This window comes from Festucalex cinctus, chromosome 9 (assembly GCF_051991245.1).
Source record: "Festucalex cinctus isolate MCC-2025b chromosome 9, RoL_Fcin_1.0, whole genome shotgun sequence".
Classification (NCBI taxonomy): Eukaryota; Metazoa; Chordata; class Actinopteri; order Syngnathiformes; family Syngnathidae; genus Festucalex; species Festucalex cinctus.
In genome coordinates this window covers 9397340-9413132 of record NC_135419.1, presented here as the reverse complement: position 1 = coordinate 9413132, position 15793 = coordinate 9397340, and the positions used below count along the sequence as shown (strand labels likewise).

General features: G+C 40.1%; 1 protein-coding gene across 4 annotated transcripts in view; it reads right to left on the bottom strand.

Moving 5' to 3' along the window:
• Window positions 1–15793, bottom strand: part of elf1 (E74-like ETS transcription factor 1) — a 48010-nt gene that overhangs the window by 3029 nt on the left and 29188 nt on the right. For 2 of the 4 annotated variants that reach the window (XM_077531168.1, XM_077531169.1), the window contains 7 exons: window positions 11603–11870; window positions 5418–5592; window positions 3965–4066; window positions 2740–2901; window positions 2579–2662; window positions 984–1176; window positions 413–733 (listed from right to left, as the gene is read on the bottom strand). In XM_077531168.1, the coding sequence (XP_077387294.1) occupies window positions 413–733; window positions 984–1176; window positions 2579–2662; window positions 2740–2901; window positions 3965–4066; window positions 5418–5592; window positions 11603–11674 (1109 nt within the window). In that variant the 5' untranslated portion in view covers window positions 11675–11870. Of the gene's footprint in view, window positions 1–412; window positions 734–983; window positions 1177–2578; window positions 2663–2739; window positions 2902–3964; window positions 4067–4140; window positions 4575–5417; window positions 5593–11602; window positions 11871–15793 lie in introns of those variants that run through there. The other 2 variants (XM_077531170.1, XM_077531171.1) reach the window with 2 other exon arrangements.

Sequence of the window (15793 nt, the reverse complement as noted above, 5' to 3'; positions counted from 1 at the left end):
CAACCAATCACAGCTCACTTATTTTCTGAAGATGAGCTGTGATTGGTTATGATGCCTGAGCAAGTGTGATGTCACTTTTGACTCGAGAGCAAGTGGCAAAATGGCCGCCCCCCTGAGATGGATTTTGCTGCTTAACTCATATTCCATTAACACAATAATAACCAGAATACCATATTTAGACTAGTGGGTCAGCATAGAACATATTATTGTCAAGATTTGGATAATCAATATACAAATGAGAACTGTTGTTTGGAATTATGTGTAAAAAGTTCAACCTTAAATAAAAAATAAAATAAAATCTAGGAACAAATGTGGGAAAATCCTCAAAATGTAACTAATTTGCTTTCTTTGAATTAATTTCTTCCTCCTGGTAGCCATTAGAGTGATAATGATATGACAGTATAATGTGTACCTCATAGCCTGCGCTATGTCGGCCCCCTGGTTCCCCTGCAGTATATGCAGGAGTTGCTCAGCTTGTCCTGCCTGCATCTCCTGCTGCAGACATTGCTCGACGGGCTCTTTCTTCATCTGCTTGACCGGCTGATGGGCCCTCCCTCTGGAGCCCCCCCGTGCCACGGCCCTCCCGTTGGCGGACCGCTGGGTGCCGTACTCGTTCCCGTCAGAGCCCGCGTCGTCGTCCTCGATCACCACCAGGTCGGCCGGCATCTCCTTGAACTGGTAGACCAGACGCTGACCTTCCACCTTCGCCAGGATGCCTCGCTGGTAGTAGTACCTGCAGTTAATCAGTGTCGATCATATGTTAGCATACCAACTCATTGTACAGAATTCATGCAGGTAGCAGTCTAATTTGATGCTTTTTAATGCAACTTAAAACTAATTTAATGTCCACGTTGCACTGCATATACACACACATGTGCAACCCCCCCCTTTACTTGTTTTTTGCCACATTTCCCCTGCGGGTTGTATGAAATGTACTGCACAAATACATGTCTCCAACAATGACAATCCGTCTCTCGCTATACCTGAGCGCCCGTCCCATCGTCTCATAGTTCATGTCCGGCTTGTTCTTGTGCTTTCCCCAAAGCTTGGAGACCGCCTTGGAGTCAACCAACTTGAAGATGCCTTTCTCTCGCTGTGTCCACTTGATATATTTGGGACAGGTGTTCTTGTCCTGCAGTAAGGCCAGGAGGAATTCCCACAGGTAGATGGTGTTGCCTGCAAATGAGGGATGGGGAACATATTGTCATTTGCTGTTTGTTTGTTTGTTTGTTTGTTTAATTATTATTTTAAATATACAAGTACAAATACACCTGATACCCTTAAAAAAAAAAAAAAAAAAAAAAAAGCAATGATGATAAGACGTTGAATCAGTAAGACTACCGAATGAACAATTCTGAGCTGTTAAAAAAATAAAATAAAATAAAAATAAACAACAAATACATCTGATATCCACGGAGCAGACTTGCGTTATTTTAACAGCGTTTGATGTTACTTCTTAGCCATATTTCTTTTATAGGGACCTTTTGAGCTTAAATGGAAACTTGACTCGGTGAGCCATTTTGAGCAGTAAAAAAATAAAAATAAAATAAATCATATTTTGTCCAGAATTAAGTTGATAACGTCATTATTTTTCATCTACAAAAAAAACCTTTGAAAACATTTTTCCCCACTTGCTGTCGACTGAAGATGACATCACCTGTGCTGAGGAAGTAGGTAACAACCAATCATGGTTTAGTTTGCTGACCAAACCCAGAAAACAGGTAAGCCGTGATTGGTCGTTACCTACTTCCTCAGAGCAGGTGATGTCATCTTCAGTCGACAGCAAGTGGAAAATATAGTTTTTTTTTTAAGGTATTATACATGAAAAATCCTGAAGTTATCAAATTAATTCTGGACAAAACACTAACTTTTTACTGCTGAAAAAGGCTCAGTGAGCCAAGTATCCCTTTGAAGTACGAAATTTACAACTTCCCAGCAGTCTCAAACGCAGCATGACACTTCGTACACTATTCATCTGTCTCTGTTTACAGTTTGTCAACATGTTTAACAATGTTAAAATGTTACAATTGAGCTACAGTATGTGTTTTTTTTTTGTTGTTTTTTTACTGTAGAGGAGGCTTTGTCCACTTAAGCTCCACAAAATGCAGCATTAGACAGTGGTTAACTTTTTACACTTCTATGACAAGTAAATGAATTTAAAATCTACTATTTACTGTTTAAATCTCAACAAATCAAAGGTTGACATCACCCTGGAGTTGATCTTGTCCGACCTTGTATTGAGCGCACGTGCGCATCTTGGGATGGACCAAATAACAGAAAGGCAGCAAGTCGATTAGCCTAATGTGCGGTAGGCTTTTAACCAGTGGTGGTTAAAAACAGTAACGCTCCCAGTAGCCACCAAAATCCCAGCCGCCGTGACAGGGTGATGTATAAGGGTGACACCAAAACGTGTCACCCTGTGCGGTTCACAGTAGTCTATCAGTGTAGCATCAATGTGCCTGCAAGCGCGTCCCTGCAGGCCCTGAGAAAGCCATCATTCACACCGTGGATGTTTGCACCACGAGGGGAGGGGAGACCTTGATTTTGATTGGCTCGTTACAAGGGAGGAGACGCTTACCTTTGCCCTCTTTGCTCTTCTTCCTCAGTGGCAGGTTCGGAGTGGAGATAGGGGAACATGAGCGCACCGCTCGGGGCTTCCTCACTAAGACAAATTGAAGAGGTGAGTTTAAAAAAAAAAAATGTTCACACATGTATATTACACGCTCACTACAAGCTGACCTTTGTTTTTTTTCTGCGGCTTCAAGGGACACTTTTGGGGGATCTCGTCCATGGATGAGGTGTCCTCGTCCAGCGACACGTCAAGGGCGCCGTTCTCCATGTGGTCGGGCCTTAGGGGCACGTACGTCAGGTCCGCCTCCAGCAGAGTACCGTAGTTGTTAACTAAACCGCAGCCATGAGGAGACAAAATACATTTCAAAAACACAGAAGAAGAGCTAAAAAATATTTTAAAATGTAGGGAAAACAAATTATGTAGTGACATAATCTCCCGATGCGCTCAAGTGAGGGACTGCAGTTCACTTTACCACATTCACGTAACCTGACGACCAGCAATTCTAATTTGTCCTCTGTAGTGGACCTTTTTAAACTTGAATATCTCCCACCCAGTGAATACGATTGAATTAACTCCTTTTGTGCTCTATAGAGTACTTTCAGAGCTTTCCAATGATACCAAAATATGTAAGGGTGGGGTTTCCCTCAGTGCAAGCACTTTTTAGGGAAGAGGAAAAGTACGTGTATAACACTTTTTATTGAACAAATTTAGCCTTTAAATGTTGTTAGCACCCGCGACCCTTGTGAGGAATAAGCGGTCAAGAAAATGGATGGATGGATGGATGTTGTTAGCATGTTTTCTATAAGACTCTTAAGAACACATTAAAGTATTGTTTGAATTATTTTAACTGTATTTGAGCCTAGCATTTAAGTTTTCAAAAATGTCCTCTGTAGTGGACACATAATAGCTTCAAAATAAAAACTTTTTTTTTTTTTTTTTTTCTTTCCAACAAATGTCTTTTGCAGTATTCCAGTTAATTCACAAAGATTGGGGAATGTCAAAATAAACATGATTGGACAATATTTTTTTCCTGGTAGTCAGGAGGATATAGTCGGACTTCTGAAAATGTAGAAATTTTACTTAAAAGTGAAATCCTTCAGGAAAAAATTTTTTTCTAAAAAAATAAAAAAATAAAATTAAAAAAAATAAAAGGCTTTGTAGCCTACTTGTATGATAATTAAAAACTATTTCAAAAATTTCCTAAAAGATTAAAAATTATTAGATAAAAAAAAAAATAATCTAAATAAACAGCATCCTAGTTCACCAGGCTCAGGTCCAAATCAAGTGAAGCACTTTAGAAACTGGATAGAGGAATGAAAACCAAACAAACTTGCAAACAAGTCCAGACTAGCATTCTGGAATAGCAAGTTAGCAAACAAAGAGCCATCTTACACATGCGTTTCTCGTCTAATATGTTGTTAGGCGACTCCATGTTGAGCAGGGCCGCAGCGGCCTCGTTTGTCTCCATGCTGTCTTCTGCACCTGACACTGTTTCTGAAGAACATATACAAAGGACAAATAATGCATTAGCGATAGACAGACAAACGCAGATAGAAAGAACACAATACCTAGCATAGCGTTAATCAAAAAAGGAGCCACGTCAAACGCGTCTTGCCAACTAACAGTTAATACCGTTCTGCTCTCGTTTGTGCTTAAGGATGGCGCAGTCGCTGAGGCACTCCAGTCGCTTCATTACAGTCAGTGGTAACAGTATGCATGTACATTCGTACAAGAGCTGCTATCGCCTACAAACCTGTAGCCCATGCACTTGACATGTAGAGCCACATATGACTGCCTATCATGATTCAAGATGAAAAGTCCCTTTGATATTTTATCTTGGCTGATGTCACAGCTGCCAATCGTCAGGTCCGCCCCTGATAGCCAACATGACTCGAGTGTCGCCAATCAGCCACTCCGTTTCAGATATGTGGCTGCTCTCATGAGCTATCGTCACAGCAGAGTGACGGCGAGGTGAAATTGTCAAGCACTTCCTCAAAAAATTGGAGAACCTGAAGTGACACCTAAGTATTCCTCTCGGAATTTCCTGGGGGTTGGGATAGGGCTGAGCGGATGTGACATCATCAAAGGGATCTTTCATCTTGAATGCTAGTGAACAAAATGTAGTGCAACGTCTTAATATGGTGACCTCTTGCAATCTATTGCAACTTTTTCAGTCTGGATTCAAAGATCACTTTTGAGATTAAAATCTTTTACTAGCTATGGATTCAGACACTTCAATTATTACTTGATTTCAGTGATGCCTTTGATGCGGTCGATCATAACATGCAACTAGATGAGTTCAGCAATTTCTTGGTGTAGATATTACCTCTCAGGTAGGACATAAGCTGCAGTGTCAATCGTGGAGTTCTCCAGAGATCAATACTCGACCCTCTACCGTGCAGTATTTATATGGTTCCAATTGGTGACATCTTACAACATTAGCCATCTTTTTATGCTAACAAAACCCAGCCTTTAAAACTAACTAACCCACACGAGTGCTGTAACCTGGAGGCAGGTCTCTGCTAGTGACTCATTTTTCACATCTTGCCTTGACTATTGTAGCAAACTGCTTTCTGGTCTTCCAATGTATAAAATGCAAAGCCTGCAGTTAGTACAAAATGCTGTAGCAAGTCTCTTTGATCATGCTACTATAGTGACTTGAGCTTAAAGTTTTATTACTTACTCACAAAATATTACAGGGACCTTCCTATTTTGCTGACAGGTTTCAGAGCCACCTCTATTCCTGTTCCAGTACTGAGTACTACTTCACTAATTTGACTTTTCATTCATCCAAACACTATAGATAATGAACGGATGGACATATGTAAATGTCTCATTTTCCAACCTGAGAGGTCCACGCCCCCCACCAGGATCGAGGGCGCCTCGGCCACGTGTATGGTGTTGTCCATCATGATGCCGTTGGTCACCTCGTCCGACTCGAGGCCCGAGTACACCTGCAGCAGATCTGTGGCGGGCACCTGCTCCACGATCACGGCGGGGAATACAGATGGGTCGTCCAGCTGTGACAGACGCACACAGCAACACGCACGCGTGAAGGGGAGGCAGATCCACATCGTAAAATGTAACATAAAAACTCCTAGTAGATTAATATCACAAGCTGATTTGCTGGCTCTTATTTTTACAACCGTATAAAAGCGAGCTCGCACCATGTGCAATTTGGGCTAATGTGTAGCAACGGAGGAGAGAAGCTAATTTCTGAGGCACTGCAGTAGTCCGTGGGGAGCCACCCAAAGAAGAAGACTGGCTGCAAAAGTGAGCTTACGTTCAACCCACACAGTGAAGACTTGGCTGGGAAATCAAATAAAAGCAGTCAGTGTGGACGCTATAATTGAGGATTTTACACAAAATGTGCTTTGGGAAACTTTCCTGTGGGGAATTGTTCACTTTTACACATCGTCTTAGTTTCTCAATGTAAAATCCTTATTATCTGCACTCCACTTCAAATATTATGGTTGAATTTACTGAGATGATAATGCTAACTCCATATTTACTCATCCGCCAAATCATTAGGTACGTCTGTACCATCTAAATCAGGGGTGTCAAACATAAGGCCCGGGGGCCGGATTAGGCCCGCAATGGGGTTTAATCCGGCCCGCGAGATGGTTTTGTAAAGTTAAAAAAAAAAAAAAAAAAAAAAAAAAGACTGTCGGCCCAATTAATCAGCCGGCCACAATCAAAGCTTATAAATTCATAATTACACAAGTAAGGCTCAGTTGAGCAATGCATCTTGTACATGGAATTGCTCTGAATGTCGTTATTTTAAACACAATTTAAAGTTAGTTTGTTTAAAAAATAAAAACATGAATCAAACACAAACATGCTGAATAAGACACATCCAACTACACATATGACAAGGATTAACGTCCTTATAACTTCATTAACGGCACCCGGCACACAATCAGTGAACAATATACAGGTTTATGCAAAAAAATTTTTAGGACAATATTTGTACAGATGCGCCCCACAATTTAGGGCTGGCCCACAAATAGCGAAAATCTGCATGTAATTGACGGCAATGTTTTACAAATTATTTTACAATTTTACCGATCCGGCCCAATTGCGAATATATTTTCCTACATGTGGCCCCTGAGCTAATATGAGTTTGACACCCCTGATCTAAATCCTACTATTAAACAAATCATAATGCAGTGTTTTTTGTTTATTTGTTTTCTTAATTTACAGACAGAGAATTATTAACTCAACAGTATTACATCCATCCATCCATCCATTTTCTTGACCGCTTATTCCTGACAAGGGTCGCGGGGGCTGCTGGCGCCTATCTCAGCTGGCTCTGGGCAGTAGGCGGGGGACACCCTGGACTGGTTGCCAACCAATCGCAGGGCACACAGAGACGAACAACCATCCACACTCACACGCACACGCACACCTAGGGACAATTCGGAGCGCCCAATTAACCTGCCATGCATGTCTTTGGAATGTGGGAGGAGACTGGAGTACCCGGAGAAGACCCACGCGGGCATGGGGAGAACATGCAAACTCCACCCAGGAAGGTCCGAGCCTGGACTCGAACCGGAGACCTCAGAACTGGGAAGCGGACGTGCTAACCACTCGACTACGGTGCACAGTATTACATGTGTGCAATAATGTTTTTGGTTACCTTAAATAAGCTACTTGACAGGGTCCAAATGTTGGAAACAAAAAAAGTAGACAACATATAAAAACACACATTTGAATTTGTAAATAATTATTATTTATTTAAGATTATTAATTTCAAAAATTACAATTATTTTAGAATAAAACAGTAAAAAATCTACATAATACAAACTAGAGAATGCAATTTCTGGAGAAATCACGGGTGAAAGCTGTGAAGCTAAAAATAAACTGTGGAATGATTTAGAATTATGTTGAATGATGATAAAGGATATTGAATGATATACAATGATTCCACTTTCTAATGTTTTGGTTACCTTGTATAGCTATTAGAGAGGGTCCAAATGTTGGCAACATGAAATCAGAGTATTACCGGTAAATGAATGGCAACACATGAGTATTCTTTTTTTTCTCTCTCTCTCTCTCTCCATACAGCACTTACCTTGCAACTCATTTTATTGTGTACTCGATGAATTTGGGGTGTTTTCATCATTATCACAGTCGGATCGTGGGTGTTTTTAGTCAATGCAGTGACATAACCACACCACTAGATGTCAGCAGAGTACGCATCAAGTTTACCATGGCTGTTGCTCTACAATTTCCTCACCTCCACCGAGTCATCATCACTTGGCAGTTAAATCAAACAATTCTGTGTTTTATTGACTTTTTTTATGGCACACAAAGATCCTCTGAGTATTAAAGACATCCAATCGAATGTAAAAACAAAACAAAAATAATAATAATGTAAAAATGAAACAAAAAAAGAAATAATAACAATAATAATGCGAACAAAAAACAATAGGGACGTCGCAGCGGTCGCTGCTCGGGCCCTAACTAGAGCTGCAAGCAGCTATAAAGTATAGTATAGTATAAGTATATAAAAAAAAACAAAAAACGATTTTCCTTCTAATACAGTATACATTTATGATATGTCTGTATGAATGTTTAAAGCAGTGATATGTAAATTGGGAACTGACGGCCACAGTCCTACGTTTGATTAAAAGTGAGAAAGGACGGCAAGGAGTAGGAGGAAGAGGAATAAAGGCTTATCTGTGCTGTTAGACAAGTGTCCATTGTTGGTGTGGAACCTCTGGGGCATACCAGGTGTTCAGGCCTTATGGGGGAGGGCCGGGCTGATTAGCCGATTTTGGCTACACTTTAACCAGGCCTGCTAACAGAACAGCTCGTTATTTCCCGCCATTGTTAGCCTGCCGATGCTCCCAAGTTCACACGCGGGCCACGTTTGTGAATTTCTGCGCGAGATGAGCGACAACAAACACACATTGTGTCATGTGCGCAGAAGAATGTTTGCTTTGACTACAAAAATATCAGTAGCAATGTTTCCCATTAATCCCTGACTGATACTATCAGACGTAGCAATGCGGCGCGGCAAACAAGTGTGCCTGTCGGTGTCCTTGAAAAAGTCAAGTGTGTGTGTGTGTGCGCAGACATTTTGACTACTGGTCGATTCAAACTCCCCAAACAGCAACTCCTCCTTAGCCGACTAATGTAGCACACTTTGCTGACAGGGCTTGTTGTGTGTGCAGATGTGATGGTACACTAGCTCAGTGTTTCCCAACAATTACTGAGCCAAGGCACACGTTTTAAAGAAAAATCTCATGGCACACCACCAAACAAAAAAAAAGAAGAAGAAGAAGAAGAACACACTACACTGAAATAATGACGATCTGTTGTGCCAGTGGAAGGGAATTTAATTAAATGTCACTGGCATGGACATATGAAAAAAGATGCCATTACTTTGTGTGAAACTGGATGATTTCCCGCAGTCTTACATTACATGAATGTGAATACATGCATCATTAGCTCATGTTAAAGTGTGACTACTTCCGCTCTACTGAGCATGCTCAAGTTCGAACAGTTATTTCCTCCTCGTTTGCATTTCCCCATTTTTGTCTTCACAAATGATAATGCCCACTCATAATTTGATCATTAATATTCGACATGTAGTTAAAGGCTCATCAACACTAGTGTGCAACTGCACTGCCACTAATAATATGGTACCCTTATTTATCTATAGGAGGTCAAAATATAAATAATTCTCAGTGTGATATCATGCAGTGGTTCCCAACCACCAGCCATGGAATATTATTGAAAATGATGTGATCATTCTACATTGCTTGGCCTATCAGGGAATTTGGTGCACTCAGTAGTCGACTTTTGACTGATGTGATGGTACGTCGTGTCATTACTTTACTATTGCAATATAATGCAGTCGAGGAAAAAAAGAAAGTGGTCGGACTAATATGTGAGAAATGAATTCAATTCACGTATAACGAAACGTATGGTATTCCACAGGGATCAATTCTGGGGCCTTTGCTCTTTTCATTGTGTCTGATCATATATTTTATTTTTCAAATGCAGTGCTCTGATTTCCCCCATGCATTAATCATAGTCAGTGTAAATACAGCACAGACGGTTGTAAGTAGAAGGCTTGTTTTTGCGGGGGCCGAGGGGGTGGATGAAGTTTGCTCAGCAGGGTGGGTGCAGCCAGAAACAAAGCAAGGGGAACAATGCGAGATCTCTCGGAAGAATCGCACCATCCACTCGGAACCAGTCTGTCAGGTTGGGCCTGAACAAATCTTCTTTGGGGATCCAATGACAACCCGTCATTCTGGATCCACGCGCATGATGCAGTCAACAGCACACAGGAGCCTGCTCCACTGGATGGAGGCGTGGGTGTGGCGACAACTGTCGGAAAGATGCATACTGCATCCAGACGCACGAGTAACCTTTGTGCCGTAAACGTAACAGTATTCGAGCTCAGACTCCCATGCACCCTAACCCCACTGCAGGTTCGTCAGACTTTCCATGTCGCTGCCTCCTCCTTCTCGGGACGTTATGACAGCCTCCCAGTGGTCATGCTGTTTTAAGTTTTGCCTGCCCTGCCAGGACAAGTCTCACATATATCAACAATCAGTGTGTCAGTGCAAACATGGGCCTCCAGGTCACTTCCAAAGCAGACACAAACCAAAATAAGAGAATAAAAATGGATGGGAGTGAATGACCAAAATGGATGTAACCCACCCAGGGGTGAGGCAATGAAAACTGCAGAGGCCCCAGGATTGAACCCTGTGGAGCATCATACATTCCGTTATACTGGACTGTCTCAGAAAATTAGAATATTGTGATAAAGTCCTTTATTTTCTGTAATGCAATTTAAAAAACAAAAATGTCATATATTCTGGATTCATTACAAATCAACTGAAATATTGCAAGCCTTTTATTATTTTAATATTGCTGATTATGGCTTACAGCTTAAACAAAACTCAAATATTCTATCTCAAAATATTAGAATATCATGAAAAAGTAATTGTAATTGCATTACAGAAAATAATCACAATATTCTAATTTTCTGAGACAGTCCTGTACATGTAAATTAATATTGCACAACCAGTTTCATTTTTGCTCGCCATAGTATGAAGACTTTACAATAACAAATAAATCACACGATGTACCATCACAACAGTACCCAAGTCAACTAGAGATAGATCGAAATGTTTTTTTCAGGGCCGATACCGATTATTAGTAGTCAAGGGGGGCGATAACCAATATTTGAAGCCGGTATTTATTTTCCGTAAAAAAAAAAGGTCAATTTTTTTTTTAATACAAATGCCAATCTTGACTTTGTTGTCATGTCTTAATGCATTAATACTTATTGAGAAATTTTTCAGAGTTTTCAAAATGTAGAAGTTTTTTTTTTTTTTTTTTTTAACCTTAGACAATACACTTCATTTTACATTTCTAAAAAAAATGTTCCAGGAGCTCCTAAGGTTATCAGTACGTCTTAAAAAGTTAAATGGAAACTTAAAGAAGTAAATAGTATAGCTCTGTTTTTTTTTTAAATAAATAAATAAATAAAATAAAATAAACTGAAATCTTGAACTTTCACATTTCTTTTTTATGTAAAAAAAAAACCAACAGGTTCAGAAGGTTCCCATGGTCAGCAGCATCTTTTATAAATTTGACTAAATAAATAGCTCCCTGAGATTAAAATGGTTTTAGCTTTATCTTTTATCGGCTGTCAGATTTTTAAAAAAAGGCAGATACCGATATTCGTCAAAAATGCTCAATACCGGCACCAATCTGTCTACCCCTAAAGTCGACCACTCAGCACACCAAACACAGATAGGCCAAGCGTGATCACCAATGATAGCAAACAGGGCATATCATTGTTACAGTAATGCACTACAGCAGCAAAAAACGAAATTCCTCGGCCCATATGCCGCCCTTCTCCAAAAATCTTTTGCGGTTGTTGTGTAATCCTGTCTGACTGAGCTAACAATCAAAACAGCAGTCGCTTTCGCGGCCATTAAAAACATCCAACCACAACAACCTGATGACTCACTTTTAGCAAGCATTTGACAAACGAACACATACCTGGTTGATTTCATCCATCCCGTTACTGGCAAACTCAAACACCAGTTCATTGGGCTGCACTGCGGTGGTCATGCCGGTGGCCAATCGGGCTCCCACTCCGCACGGACAGCGCCCCCTTACAGAGGCCCGAAGCGGACTTTCACAGTGCAAAATGGCTCCCTTGTCTGGCTTTCTTTTCAAAAGACCCCCAAACTGAGAGTCAGAGGATCAGCCTGACCCCGCTGTAAGCAGCTTGGTCCCGCTCGGGATCCACCTGAAGCATCTACACCTGGAAGACCAGAAGAAAAGACAGGATGAGAATATGGGATTGGTCGAGGGACAGTGTGTAATTTCTTGTTTAATTTGAGTCAGCGTTGATCTCACACTCATTCTAAAAGTTTGTGGAGAGATTAGTTCTGATAACGACCCTCATACAAACACAATGGAAATTTATATGACTAATTTGACCTTTCTCTGACCTTCTGGTGTACTTGCAAAGAAGAGGCCCAATACAAGAGCGCCATGTAAAATTTTGCCTTCATGAAGACAAAAAACATTCTATTTTGATTGGCAAGTGCAGTGGCAATAAGCAGTAGTAGTAGTTGTTGTTCATCATTGCAACCACAACCATATGAAGACAACTTGTTAAAGTGTCAAACTATAATCTCTGTAAACATCGGGGCACAAGGCTGGCAAATGAAATGCTTTGCTAGCAAAAGGTATAAATCATGATACACTTGCATGATTTTGACCACAAATGGAGGAAATGCAAGACTCTATGGATAAACCACAATTAGCACTATGCCGGCGAAAGAAGTGGCTCCACTTGCAGCTGGAATTTGATGAGCGCATATTATATAATCAGGACTCACCAGATTGATTTTGGCACAAAACAAGTGTGACAATCTGGCTGCTATGATGGCAAAAGTAGGTGACAGACAACATGTTTTTTTTAAATGGCAATTGACTATTAAAAGTAATCAAAATAATAATTCACAAAAAACAGCTTTTTTGGTAAAAGTTTATTATTATTATTAGATTATTTTTATTTTTTCTTAAATCAGGATTCATTTTGACATTCACCCAAAACATGAAAGAAATCAACATAAAAATTGGGGGCTAAAAAGAAACAAAGGGCTTCCATTGTACAGCAAGTCAAAAATTAAGTTATTTGTGAAAGTCAGGACTGATTTTATTTAAACAAAATGTGAAATAAGATGCAAAAAAAAAAAAGTTGCCGATATGCTGGGGAAAGAAGGGGCTTTGAGAAATTTCTGCTATATACAGTAACTAGACATGACTTGTCTTATTTTTAAAGATGACCAGTGTGTGACAATGAGTTTAAAAAAAAAAAAAAAAAAAGTGACTTATGCTAGTAAAATAATTTATCTCACTCTACAGCCAGTCATAAGTTCCCCTTAAAAAAAATGTTTTGACTTTTGTTAACGCTGACCCAAAATGTGTGATAATCTGTGTGAAATTATGTCAAACGAAAAGAAATGTTCCGCTTTTAGCTGGACATTGACAGGCGTTTTTAATGGCGCTGATAAAACCAAATGAGGTCATATTCAGACCAAAAATATGCATACATCTGCTTGAAAATGTTTTTTTCTTTCTTTTCAAATGAAAGCCCCGACTGTCCTTAATGCCGTTAATGCTCCCTTTATGACGAAGCTCGCTCATGTTTTCATCACATGATTTGCATGAGGCCTGAATGAAGCCACCACCACACACAAACACCAGGGTGAAAGATCGCCCTTGTGGTGCTGTGTTGGATGCCCTCGGGCTGTTACTGGAGTGGTGGTTGGGGGGCAGGGGGGGGAATGGGGAGTAGTAGTATAAGGAGTATGTTTTGCATGAGTGTGGTGATACCCACAGGCGGGTTTCAGTGCAAGGAGATGGGAGTGGTGGGAGTGGGTTGAAGAATTAATAGAGCTCAGGGCCACGCAGACTTACACATATCTTTCCCAGAAACCAAAGGACTGGTGGAACTGGAGGTCATAAACACAGACACGCACACACACATCTTGCTTTTCCCGCTGCTGCAGGGCGGAGAATGTTTGCTTTGAACTGTCTTTGTGAACGCTGCAGGTCCAAGGTGGAGTCACACAAGTTTGGGGTAATGGGCAGCAGGCATGCAGACAGGAGTAGCTAAATGTTGGGCGGGGAGGGGGCTCACGTGGGAATGTAGAAAAGTAGCAGTGATAAAAGGGAACAGGGAAGGCCTCTTGCTGTCTGCGCTGACAAATATGCGTGCCATCTGCAGATTTTCCCTAACTGGTCGTTTTGAAGTCTGCTTACTTGAGGTTTGAGTCGGTGAATAAAAGGAGGTGAAGCAAAAGACATCATGTCAGTAGAATCTGAAAACATTTGTTTTGTTTTGTTTTGTTGTTGTTTTTTAAAAAAACACGGATTGACTTTGTTGGTTTTGACCCAAACGTGCAGATCTGTATGCTGGAGGACGTTTTGTGGGCGGGTGAACAAGTTCCAATGTCCAGCTGGTCTTTAACAGGCATATTTTGGAGAATCAGGACAGATTGTTCGACCCAGCATGTCTGTAATAAAAAAATAAATAAATAAATAAATAAATGTGTAAATTTGTGTAAACACTGGTGGCACCGTTCAGACCATGTTTGCTTTGGGCTTCTAAATGACTTTGCGACAGCCCTGGACTGCGCCAGCCAAAGTGTGATCATTTGCAGCTCATGCATTGATGTCGAAGTCTGCGAGAACTCGTGTGAATTGCACGGCACGTTGACCATCAACACCTAATACGTGTGTCATGGTAATATGCTTCGATTGTGCAGAGACATTCTCATTCAGCATCAAGGCTCTTTACCCTGATCGGTTATAAGGGGATTGTGGAGGTTTGTAACTTTGCAAATTTCTTTGTACTATATGTGGCGAATATGAAAATGCAAAATATATATATATATTTTTAATGCAATGCATACATTCACTGTGCGCGTAGATGCTGACGGCAGTGTGCAACTGCGAACATGCTCAGTTTAGAGGAATCGCTTGACAACTAGTCCTGATGGAGTGTTGTTTGAAAATCAATTGTGACTTGGATTGACTTTAATCTTTGTAAAAATTGTGTTTTTGTGATGACAATAGAAGAATTTGTGTTGGCGTAAGAAGTAGGTTTACATAGTACAGCTGGTCTGTAAGAGGCAAATTATTGAAAAGTGGTATTCATTTTTAGGGTGTTTATGACAAAATGGTCCCCCCCCCCCAAAAAAAAAAAATACAAATAAAAATCTGTAATAATAGTAACATTTTGCTGGCAAAAGTGCAAGTTCAAAAGGAGAGTTGGACTTTGATTAGCGTATTATCAAAAAGTTGAATTAATTTTAGGGAGCCTTTGGCTGTGTGGTAGTAAGTTACTTTGCTAGAGAAAGAAGTCAGTAATAGTAGTTTTGTTTCTCACTAAACGTTGTAATTGACTTGTTTTTTGTTTTGTTTTTTTGGGCATTGAATTGATTAATTTTTACCCAAAATGTGTGTAAATTCCCATAAAAAATGCTGGAGGAAGAGTATGTTTGCTTGGCAAAAGTTCTGTTTTGCAGCTCATCCTGCGAAGATTATTTTTCACATTTTGACCCGCAATGTGCAACAATTTGCTGCCAAATGGGGCCACTACGCTGCCGAAAGAGGCTGTTTGAGCTGGACGAGGATGCTCTTAGTCCTCACGAGTGATGTTGTTTTGCCTCACAAGTAACATGTGTAACAGTGGTCCTATCACTATAAAGCATAACCCATGAAATATATGAGAAAATTCAGATTCTTTGTAAAAAGAGTATTTATTGGTCCTTTTGAACTAACAAAAACATTGTTTAATTTCTGTTTTGAAAATCAACTTCCACATAGTACTTTTGATTTGTGTCATATTTGATACATCTGGTCACAATGCTTCAAATTCATATATTCATAACATTTACAAAATTTAATAATAAACAGACATATCAAGCATATTAGTATTTCCAAAAATCAGAAAGAACATTTCCCACTATTAATAAATATAGATGTCTCTCCTTTCTCAATAGCAAGGTCGCTGGAAAAGCCAACAGTTGGTTGATACTGCCCTCTAATTGATTAGCCGTGCAATGCATGTGTCAGATCATATATGTCATTGTTTTATTGGGAAAAAAATATTATACTCATGAGCTAGAGGGCTCAAAATGTCTTGTTATTTAATTATATCGCACATTT